General features: G+C 43.7%; 1 protein-coding gene and 1 long non-coding RNA gene across 5 annotated transcripts in view; both read right to left on the bottom strand.

Annotated features, from left to right (window-relative positions):
• Nucleotides 1-2,743, bottom strand: part of NSF (N-ethylmaleimide sensitive factor, vesicle fusing ATPase) — a 165,162-nt gene extending 162,419 nt beyond the window's left edge. For 2 of the 4 annotated variants that reach the window (XM_013980864.3, XM_084982795.1), the window contains exon 1: nt 2,607-2,743. Coding sequence is in view for 2 of the 4 variants with exons in the window: in XM_005668696.4 (XP_005668753.1) it covers nt 2,690-2,701 (12 nt within the window). In the remaining 2 variants the exon portion in view is untranslated. 4 annotated transcript variants of the gene reach the window in all.
• A 1,067-nt stretch (nt 2,744-3,810) lies between these two features.
• LOC102165973 (uncharacterized) overlaps nt 3,811-12,014 on the bottom strand; it is a 31,526-nt gene continuing 23,322 nt past the window's right edge. Inside the window, exons 2-3 of the long non-coding RNA XR_002337071.2 lie at nt 5,456-5,525; nt 3,811-5,360 (exon numbers count right to left, since the gene is read on the bottom strand). This is a non-coding gene — a long non-coding RNA (uncharacterized LOC102165973). The remainder of the gene's footprint in view (nt 5,361-5,455; nt 5,526-12,014) is intronic.

Here is a 12,014-nt window from a genome sequence, read left to right as displayed (position 1 = left end):
TGGAAATGCACCCTCTATCCCTAGAGAATTAAAACAGAGATTAGATTCTTTTTCGTTTTAGGGCTACACCTGTGGCATATGGAAGTTTCCAGGCTAGGGGTCGTAGATTCATTTTCAACAAAACTGTATTGAGCAACTAGATTCCAGGCAGGTGTAAAGCACAGATGATGATAGTGAAAAACTACAGTCTCTGCTTTCATGGAAGGTAAAGTCTAGTTGCAGAGAGAAACAATCACTAATAAATTTTAAATGACAGATAAATCTCTAAGGAAAGGAATATAGTTCTTCAAGAGCATATTAACACAAGATCCTGACTTAGTGCCGATCCAAACAGGCTTCCCCTGAGTAGCTGAGTGATCTATGCGTAGGAGGTAAACGATTATGAGCAGAACATCACATCACAAAGAAAGGACACACATGCAAAGACCTTGCGGTAAGAGGTTCAAGGAATAGAAAGGCTTATATAACCTGAGCATAAAGAGTAAGCGGGTGAGTAGAGATGCAGGAGCAGAACCACAAAGCATTTTAAAGGCCCAGTTAAGGACCTGATCTCCCAAAAGTAAAGAGATGCTACTGTGGAGGGTGTAAGAAGCAAGGGGCATGGAAGGGAACAATGTGCTGAATGGCAGAAGGGGACCTCTTGGTCCCACAGGAGTCCAAGCCAGAAATGATAGCAGTTTGGGAAAGGCGAAAATGAAGTTGTAGAGAAGTGGACAGACTGAAGGGATTTTCAGGATGTTACAGCGACAGAACCCACGTAACTAGTCCAGGGATGATTTGGATATAGTTTAAAGCAGCAATGCTCGAGGCAGATTCTATGGCCCTACTAATAGCCCCCCCCTTTTTTTGAGGGAGGGGAGGAACAGAACTCAGTGATGGATTTCACTTGGAGGCAGAGGATATGGTGAGGGATGTATTAAGAATGACCCATTCCCAAGGTTTCCAGCCTATTTAAGCAGATGTATTGTAGAGCCACTGATTGAAATAGGGAAAGTACTAATTAGGTGGGCTAAGACCAGTGGTTTGAATTTGAACAAGTTCAGTTTGAGGTGCCTTGGTTTTGAACAGTCAGTTTGACCTATTGATTTGAAACTTAAAGAATAGGTCTGGACTAGGAGTAAAATCTTGAGAATCGTTGCCATATAGACAGCCCTTGAAACTGGGCTTAGACCAGATTGCCTGGGGAAGAAACAGTGAGGAGAGAGCCTAGAGGAATATCTGCATTGGATAATAGAGGAGAGGAGGGTGAGTCTGCAAAAGAGAGGTCTGACTAAAAACAGGAGCGAGGCTGAAGCCATGAGAAGAGCGTTTACCACGAAGGAGGCAACCGTCAACGATGTCAAATGCTCTTGAGACAGCCAGGAAGACAAGGAATGAAAAATGTCATTAAGTTTAGGGACATGTTTCAGTGAGAGGAGAGGGTCAGAAATCAGAGTGCAGTGGGCTGAGGGATGAGGGGGTGGTAAGCAACTGGGAGACAGATACATGGAGACAACTCTATCAAGATTTCTGGCTGTAAAGTGGGAAGAGAAAAGGTGACAGCTGTGTGGATGGAGGAAGGATGTGTTTTAAGATGGGAAAAGCTTGAGTTTGTTAAGAGGGAGCAGGTGGGGATCCTTGGAAGGTGGGAAAAGGCAGAATCTGAAGCACAGGTGGAGGAAGTAGCCATTGTTAACCTGGGGAAAAGAAGAGAAAGAGGCCTCATTAAACGACCTTTAAAGTCTCTTCTCACTCTAGAAGCTCCTGACTGGCGATTTCCTTCAGGAAGGACATCTGCATGTATGCATAATCTATGCAAACTTATTCAAATATACCAGTAGAAATAAATCAGTCAAGCACATGCTTATCCTCTAATGACGCAGTTTATGTCCCCTGGTTTGCCACCAGTGTAATCTCTGGACAGAATCCATCCCTTAGAGAGGTTTTTGCTCCACGCACACTGCAGTACAGCACAGAACCACCCTATCTCCCCTCGTCAAACCCATACTACACCGCGATCTCAGAGGCTAAAGGAGGAAGTAAAATTTAAAAGCCTGAAACTACAACCTATCCTGCTGTATTCGAAACGACTGTCATTCATAAAAGCAAAACGCGACACCTCAAATCCATCCCCACTCCAAGCTAAAGGCACTGCTGCCTGTTCCGGCAGTGACACGTCCCCCAGATGGCCGGGTTTAACACTAAAAGTCATTTGCACCCCCTCCTCCTTCCCAAGTCCTTTCATTGTGAAAAACCAGAAATGGGCTCCTAATGGTCCTTGCCACAGCCCTCGCCTCAATGCAGCAGACGGATCCCCCGCAGTTATTCCAGAGGTGGGACCTATTTAGCCCTCGAAATGGGGTGCTGAGACCCCCCGCAGCCTTTAGTACGGGCTGGGACTGCCATGACCCTGCGGCTACCTTGAGAAGCTGGGGGACAAACCCCAAGGGATGGAAAGGGAGAATTAAGGGAGACCCAGGAGATCCGGGTAGCGAGGGGGTCACCTCCCCTCGAGCTTCCTAAAGAGGCTGGAGTTTCTGAGCAGGGCTAATCCCCTGCCACCGTTTCCCCATCCCACCCTCTCTGGCTCGCCGCCCCTCCAACGCCGCCTCTGCTCAGACTCACACCCTTCCCCTGGTGCCGTCTGGACCTCGAGGTGCCCGCGAACCCGCACCCTCGCCTCGAGCCGCGGCTCCGGGCCGGCACTCACCCGGCCCGCCATCTTCGCAGACGCGTCCAGCTCTGCCGCCGCAGCTGGGCACTCGGCAGAGACCGCCCCCGCCGCGCGCGCGCCCGCCGTCCGCCCTCGCGCAGGCGCGCAGCCTTCTTGAAGCTGCGCGCGCGCGCCTGGCCGCGTCCCCGACGCCCCCGCCTCGCAGGGCGCGCGCAGGCTTGACAGCCGCCGAGGGCGCGGGGGGCGGAGGCGCCATTTTGAACGCGAGCGGCGGCGGTGGCGGGGCTGCGACTGTCTTTCTAGAGAGTAAGGGTCCGCTGGCGGCTTTCTCCAGCGGGCCTTATGACAGCTGGCCGTTTTCGCCGAACTTTGTAGCATTGACTTCGATGCTTTTAAAGACCGAGCCCTTGCTTACCTCTTTGCAGCTGCAGTTTGCCCTTTATTGGCCTTTTAGCTGTATGCTTCCAGGCCCATTTAAATATGAAAATGTCCATAAGAGCACCCAGCGTGGGTACCAGTCCTTTTCTCTTGGGGAGATCAGGAATGAGTGGTTGGTTCTGAATTCAAGTTCTGCGTGAATTCAGGATTTTCTACATACGGGAACCTGTTTCCTAGCTCCTTTAAATAATCAACCTCAGCGTTCCCATTTAAGTTAGGCGTAGCCTGGAAAACTCTGGTTAAGATTAATATTTCTTAACGTGTATTCGTAAATTGTGACAGTTCTTTATCTCTGCATATTGTATTATTTTATTATTAAATGTATTTATAAAGGTAACTGGTACCTCCAATGACCTTTAGGAGTTCCCTTGTGGCCCAGCAGGTTAAGGATCATGGTTGTTACTGTTGTGGCTCTGGTGGCTGCCTGGCTCAGGTTCGATTCCTGGCCTGGGAACTTCTGTATGCCATGGGTATAACCAAAACAGAAGCCCTAAATTCAGCTTTTTTCTTTTCTTTTTTTTAATCTTGGTATTTCCCTTCTACCATACCATTTCCTCACTGGGATCTCACGACTGATAGTAATAACCACACACTATAAGAAGAAAGTTTCTCCCAAATAGTCTCCCTAATGCTTGTTTGCCCCTACTATCTTTTATTTCTCTTCATATTTACACAAGGCTATAAGAAATGATAGGATGCAGCAGAAACTGACACGACACTGTAAATCAACTATACTTTAATAAAAATAAAATTTGAAAAATAGAAATGGGAGTTCCCATTGTGGCTCAGCAGTAAGGAATCCGACTAGTATCCATGAGGATGTGGGTTCGAACCCTGGTCCTCCTCAGTGGGTTAAGGATCTGGCATTGCCGTGAACTGTGGTATAGGTCGCAGATGTGGCTCAGATCTAGCACTTCTGTGATGTTGGCTGGCAGCTGCAGCTCCAATTCCATCCCTAGCCTGGGAACTTCCATGTGCCGCGGGTGCGGCCCTAAAAAGCAAAGATTAATTAATTAATTACAAATTTAAAGAGTAAAAAATAGAGATGTTAGGGGTTAATTAGGAAAAAAAATAGTTTTTTCCAACTTGAGGAAAGGAAAGAAGTGGAAGAGCTGGGCATGCTTTAGTGATTTACAATGAAGCACTAATAAAGACAAGTGACCCGAAGATGGCCCGGGGATAGAAGAAAAAAATCAAGTGAGTTTCATAAACTTTCACACTGCACCGGAGAACCAGAATGTGCTGGTGGATAAATCAGATGTTAATTAAATCATTAATGGATCAGAGGGTTTATCAGGAAAGACAGGGAACTAGTTGAAATTTGATCTATTAACTTGGAAAAGCTATAAAAACAATTAGATTGGGAAGTCAGAAGGTTTAGATTCTCACCCTGTTCCTCTCTCTGCTACTCATTCAACATGTTGCTCCCTCTACCTCTGTGAGCCCCAATTTCCTTATTTGGAAAGTGAGAGGTATAACTCAATGAGCTTAACAGGTTGTCTTACATTTTTTTGATACTTTGAATCTATAAACCAAAGAGATTTTGCCCAAATAATGACAAGATCCAGAAGATGACATTGGCTCTCAGTGCAATGATCTGATATTATTTTCAAGGCCAGAGAAGAAGCAAATGTATTTATCTAGACGACTGCTTTGTTTTCTTGTTTTGCTGGATACGCTAGACTCCAAGTAAAAATGTCTTCACTCTCTCCAACCAGGAGGAATGTTTATCCTCTAGGAAAGATCGTTTGCCGGAGGCTGGAGAGGGTCCACTGTGTCAGCTTAGGTGCGTACCTACCCAGGATAAGGGGCCCTTTTTTATCCTCTCACCAGTAGAGGAAATTCATTAGAATCAATGTGCACAGCCCTCTGCAGGGTCAACCAAAGAAATCAAAGGCAGACATCAGCTCCTGCCCTGCAGCATCCAGTTGGAGGGGAAGGATTCTGAGTCATTGCTCCAAGTTGTCACATGCCTGTACCTCCCATCTGTGCCTTGCTCTAATATTCAAGGTCATCTTAGAAACAGAGTGGAAATGATTTGGCATCATCTTCTGAGCCATCCTTGCAGTTATAGTTGATCAACAACAAATATTTTTACTGCCCCAAATCCATTCCCCCCTTTTTCTGGTCACAGCTCCCCGAGTTCATGCAGCCTTGAACACACTGTCAGACAAGTTACCCTGCCCTCCCCTGGCCCAGGAGGGAGCACAGAACCCAGGCGCAGTCAGTCGGATGCTCCCCTTCACAAGCAGCTTCAATCTTGGCCATCCTGAGGATGAAAGGAAATCGCAAGAGCTGATTTACCACAACAGCGACATCCTGAAAAGACCATCCACCAGATGGATCTAGACCCCTGGAGTTTACCTGATGTCTGTCTTGGGCAACATCTGGTTGTCTCTCTTTGTCTTGATGTCTGCGACTCAGTCATTCTTCCCTAAAAAATAAAAGAAAACAAAACAAAATAAACCCTCTCTCAGCTCATCATTGATCCCTGCTCTCCTTTCAGTATGCTCTCCTTTCACAGTGAGAAAATAGGTAAGATAGCTTACAATGATTTAAATTTAACCCCAAATCAAGGATCCAGCCTTGCCGTGAGCTGTGGTGTAGGTTGCAGATGATCCTGCGTTGCTGTGGCTGTGGTGTAGGCTGGTAGCTACAGCTCTGATTTGACCCCTAGCCTGGGAAACTTCATTCGCCCCAGGTGCGGCCCTAAAAAGAACAAAGACAAAATAAATAAATTTAACCCAAAATGTAGATGACTAAGATCATTTCCCAAGGTCTACAGGGCTTTTTCCAGGGGCGAGGAGGTGGATGATGTGGGACTAGGGATAGGCTCAAAGAGGAAAGGGCTACCAGGTACCTTAGAGGTGAGGAGATGATGACATGATGAAATGGAGGTAGCAGTACCCAGGATAAACATCAGTGAGGCATGTGGGGAGAGGGGAAAGAGTTTGACCAAGGTCAGCTCTTGCTGAACACAGCTGTGTGACCCACTGGGATGGTTAATTTTATGTGTTAATTTGGTGGGGCAATGGTGCCCATTGACTTGGTCAAACATCATTCTGGATGTTTCCACGAGGGTATTTTGGGATGAGATTTACATTTAACTCTACGGACTTGGAGAAAAGCAGATTGCTTTCTGTAATGTGGGTGGGCCTTGTCTAATCAGGCCTCAATTCTCCCCCGAGTGAGAGAGAGTTCTCCAGCTGACTCCCTTTGGATTTGAACTGCAACCCTTTCCTAAATCTCCAACTTGCCAGTGTCCTCCATCAGATTTTTGGACTTGCCAAGCCTCCGCAATCACATGAGTCAATTTCTTAAAATAAATTTCTCTATATATACACATCCTGTTGGTTCTGTTTCTCTGGCAATTCCTGACTAATATGTCATGTTTCCTGTCAGTGACAAGAAAGTGATCCCAGGTTTTATGTAGTGAAATTTGGTATCACCTGTTGCTCCTTGAAAGGTAACTAGCATCTATAGGTCGTGGCCTGAATCAAAGACTTGAAGACACCAAGGATATAATTCTATGTTCAAATAAGTGTTTAATCACTTATTAAGTGATATTTAATCACTTAATAAGTGCTCCATCGGAATAGGGCTGAATACCTTTGGGACATTTTGGTTTTAACAGTGATGCTAACAACTTGACTGGGCAGGGAGTGGAGGTGGGAAATAACTCGTCTGTGTTTTGAGGAGTGAGAGCAATATTAAGCTACATTAAAAAGAGAATTGGTTCACTATGATCCAGTTCATTTAACAAAGCAATGTGACTTTTTGGTGATTTCCACATTAGACAAAGGAAAATCACCTTTAGTCTTTGGAAATTCTAGGGTTAAATAAATGTCACTGGGGTCAGAAAGACGTTTTTAGTTACTTCAAGGTGTGGGTTTAACAGATCTTCCAGCAGGAATGCATGCAGGTGTTTCAGAGCAGAGTACTGCATTGAAATCACCACTGCATTGTGAATGTCAGAAGGCAGCCTCCGGGGTGTGTGTGTGTGTGTGTGTGTGTGTGTGTGTGTGTGTGTGTCCCCTGCACCAGCCCCTTGCAGAAGACATCGTTGTGAAGCAGACCAAGGTGGTCTTCATAAATCTTTTGATTCCCTTCCCTCTGCACCTCCTCCTCTCGTTCCCAAGTTCTTTCAGCATTCATCATCACCTAATATATTACTCTTTCCAGGAATATATACAATTTAAGAGACTACTGCCCAGAAAGCAATAAAGAAACAAATCTCTAAGGGCAAAATTTCAGGCAGACATCTCTATGTGGATATCAATTCTTATTCTTGCCCTTCCAATCATAACCCACTGTTCAGCCAATCATGCCCTCAGCCCAGGCTTTCAGGGAGCCTTGCTGAAAACTTCCTATTATGGCCCAATCATTGCCAGTTTATGAAATGAAGTTGCCATCTGCTTGTCTTTTTGTCATAGAAACCTATTTCTCAACATGATGGATAGGACTTGAGAAGAGAGCAAAATGGAGAAAGAATACGTCTTTTAAAAGAAAGGAAGACCAGCTGATGCAATGCAGCATTTTAGCTGCAGTCAGGTTTTTTATGGTTGAGTTATTATTTTTGATGAATATATCTGTTCTCTTTGGAGGATCAAGGACAAACACCTTTAGTCACAAAAATCAGTTCATTCTGGAGAGTCTGAGTGGGCGGGAGATAGGATCCTCTGTGGAAAGGAACGAATGTTGCTATGGAAACCAGATGATCCTTTAGTGTGAGCCCCAGTGCACTTGCCAGGATGCCTAACCCTGCAAGATAACATCGTGGGTCCAGAGAGCTGCCTGCATCTCTTGGAAAAGGAATCATTCAGATACTTGGTCTGATGCGCTTTTATGCATCTCAAGAAAAGGAAGTCAGAGTCTCCCGGGAGGGGCTGAGTTGCCTAGAACCTTGGGACATTTAGAGGCCCACAAACCACATTGGGGATGACTATATTTTCTGCTGAGAAAAAGCGAAGGTGTGTTTTCTGGGGATGAGTTTACTGGAGAGGTTTGTTTCTAGGGCAAGGAATATGTACAGCAGGCCAGACCAAGGGAGGGAGCCAAATCTCTTGAGCAGGAGCATGACCAGAATAGAGAGATGAGTTCAGCAACACAGGGGAAAGATGGTGATTCTGGTATACTTTGTTTCATTTAAATTCTCTAAACTTAAATGTTTCCATGTGAGAATTAGATGAGATCATTATCATAGAGCACCTAATATATTTAGCACCTGACCCAGCAGCTATAAGACAGATACTACCATTACCAAGAGTGCTATAACTGATACTAATAACACTATTATCCAATTTTATTTGAATTTCATTTTCATATTAACCAATTTTAAGTTGAACTCAGAGGTGGGGGAGGGGCAATCTCCAAATAAGATATTTGTCAGGGTGAAATTATCTCTCTGCTTCTCCCAAGAGCGCTTTGTACTTTCTGTGCTGCAAACATAACATTATAGCGATGAGAAGTGTTTTTCATTAAGGGAAAAAAATCCCACTCAACCAATATTACCATAAACAATTTATATTTATGGAATTGCCATGGTTTGTACTTGTTAAATTTCCCCTGAGCAGTGATCATGATTTCTATTAAGCTTCCTTCGTAATTACGAAAATTTTATATTTAAAAAAAAATAAGTTGACAGTTTCCTGGTGGCTCAGTGGGTTAAGGATCCAGTGTTGTCACTCTGTGGCTTGGGTCACTGCAGTGGTATGGGTTTAATCCCTGGCCCAGGAACTTCCACATGCTGCAGGTGGAGACGAAAAAGAAAAAAAGCTGTTTTGCATTATAAAGTTAGCACATTTTCTCCCTATCAGTTAAAAACAAAAACCAAACAACAAAAAAAAACCACCTCAATTCCTGAATACAATCACTAGTGAATTAGATCTATTTTCCCTCTAGCCTCCCCCCATATATTCCTTATACATATTCTTATTATTTTTTTTTTTTTGTCCTTTTTGTCTTTTCTAGGGCCGCACCTGTGGCACATGGAGGTTCCCGGGCTAGGGGTCTAATTGAAGCTGTTGCCTCCGGGCCTATGCCAGAGCCACAGCTACGCCAGATCCAAGCCGAATCTTCGACCTACACCACAGCTCACAGCAATGCCAGATCCTCAACCCACTGATCAAGGCTAGGGATCGAGCCTACAACCTCATGGTTCCTAGTTTCATTAACCACTGAGCCACGACAGGAACTCCCATATTCTTATTTAAAAAAAAAAAAAAAAAAACTACAGGTTTTCCTTGATTAACAGTGAGGTTATATCCAAATAAACCCTTCATAAATTGAAAATATTATAAGTTGAAAATGCATTTAAGGAGTTCCCGCCATGGCACAGCAGAAAAGAATCTGACTAGGAATCATGAGTTCGCAGATTCGATCCCGGGCCTCTCTCATGTGTTAAGGATCTGGCGTTGCCATGAGCTGTGGTGTAGGTTGCAGATGAGGCTTGGATCCTGCATTGCTAAGGCTGTGGTGTAGGCCAGCAGCTGTAGCTCTGATTTGACCCGTAGCCTGGGAACCTCCATATGCCGTGGGTGTGGCCCTAAAAAGCAAAAAAAAAAAAAAAAAAAAAAAAAAAAAACCAAAAAAACAAACAAACAAAAAAAACGCTTTTAATACACCTAACCTACAGAACACTATAGCTTAACCTAGCCTACTTCAAACATGCTCAGAACACTTACGTTAGTCCACATTTGGGCAAAATCATTTCACACAAAGCCTATTTTATTTATTTATTTATTTATTTTTGGTCTTTTTAGGGCCACACCTGGGGCATATGGAGGTTTCCAGGCTAGGGGCCAAACAGGACCTGCAGCTGCTAGCCTACACCACAGCCACAGCCACATGAGATCTGAATCGAGTCTGTGAACTGCACCACAGCTCACGGCAACACCAGATCCTTAACCCATTGAGCAAGGCCAGGGATTGAACCTGCATCCTCATGGATGCTAATCAGATTTGTTTCCACTGAGCCACGACGGGAACTCCACACAAAGCCTATTTTGTAATAAGGTGTTAAATATCTCCTGTAGTTTATTGGATACTGTACCAGAAGTGAAAAAACAGAATGGCTGTCTGGGTACATACAGAGTGGTCATGGCTGATTACCCTCAACCATGCTGCTGACCCACAGATCATGAGAGCTATTAAACATGATACGTCACTGGCCCAGAAAAAGATTAAAATTCAAAATCCAAAGTATGGTTCCTACTGAATGCATGCTACTTTCCCACCATCATAAAATGGAGAAATTGTAAGTCAGACCATTGTAAGTTGGGGACCATCTGCTTATATGTATAAAATAAATATATATGTATATATATGTATCTATATGGTGGTAATCCTTTAGCAAGTGAGTGCCTTATGGACTGGAGGATTGTTTTATTCTCAGGCATAAGGCAGCTCATTAAAATATAGCATATTCTTGGGTTGTGAGGGTTGGAGGCAAAAAAACCCTTTATTATTATGAACCTAAACATTCTCTCTGTAGGTACAAACGATGACAGGTTTAAAAAAAAAAAACCTTATCTTTGCTATTTCAACTTTTCTTGAGATTATGATGACTCTATTCAAATAAACTTCATAGTTGCTGGCAAAACCAGTTTATATCTTTTCTTACACGTCATCAGGACACAATTAGGTATCTGTAGTACATGAAATAAAATACTAGTAAATATTTGGAGAAAATAACCAAATAAAGAGCTGAAAATTAAACCAACATGAGAGATTTTTGTTATCAAATTAGTAAATAAAACAAAAACACTAAAAATCCTTTTTTAAAGAACAGCTTATCAAATGATGAAGTAAGGATGGCTTTCATTTGGTCGATAGGAATGGAAATTTGTATGATCTACTCAGAAAACAGTTTGGCAAGTAATGCGTATCAAGAGCCTTAAAAATCTTAATGTTTTGATCCAGTGATTGCACTTTTGAAAGTTTTTTTTTCTTTTTTTGCTTTTCAGTGCTACAGGTGTGGCATTATGGAAGTTCCCAGGCTAGGGATTGCAGCAGAGCTGCAGCTGCCAGCCTATGTCACAGCCACAGCCACACCAGATCCGAGCCACACCTGAGACCTACACCACAGCTCATGGCAACGCTGGATCCCTAACCCACTGAGTGAAGCCAGGGATCAAACCTGAATCCTCATGGATACTAGACTGGTTTGTAATTTGCTGAGTTACAATTGGAACTCCTCTCTCTCTTTTTTTTTTTTTAATTAGCAAGGAATGAAGTAAAGAGGGGGGAAAGATGTTCACTGCATCATAATTCATAAGAGAAAAACTTAAAAACAACCTAAATACTGAAATGTGAGGAAATAAAAATTCATGTTCTAAGGCAAATCAAGGAAAATTTAAACATAAAATTTTTTTCTCTGCCCTTTGGCCTTTCTCCTCTACTGTGCATTGTGTATGCATTATGCATCCACCCAAACTCCCTACCAGCAGAAATGTCTACTCAGCTATAAATAGCAACATTCTCCTAGCACCTACAAGACAACTCTTTGGTTTTTTTTTTTTTTTTTTTTTTTTTTTTGTCTTTTAGAGCCCACACCTGCAGCACATGGAGGTTCCCAGGTTAGGGGTCCCGTTGGAACTGCAGCTGCTGGCCTACGCCAGAGCCACAGCAACTTAGGATCCAAGCTTCATCTGTGACCTACACCACAGCTCATAGCAACGCTGGATCCTTAACCCACTGAGCGAGGCCAGGGATCGAACCTGCCTCCTCATGGATCCTAGTTGGGTTCCCTAACCACTGAGCCACAACGGGAACTCCTACAAGACAACTCTTTAGAGGATAGCCTTTCTCCTTAATCTTGTAAGGGACCATGATGACCCATGACCCACTCCTCACTTCGCACATGTAGAACTGGATTGTGTAAACTGTCAATAATATGTCATTTAATGTATAGCCCTCTGTCTCA

This window comes from Sus scrofa, chromosome 12, assembly GCF_054392235.1.
Source record: "Sus scrofa isolate SSC_HxYL_T2T_F1_AM1 chromosome 12, Sscrofa_HxYL_maternal_Yorkshire_Landrace_v2.0, whole genome shotgun sequence".
NCBI classification, from domain to species: Eukaryota; Metazoa; Chordata; class Mammalia; order Artiodactyla; family Suidae; genus Sus; species Sus scrofa.
This window is presented reverse-complemented; position numbering and strand designations above follow the sequence as displayed.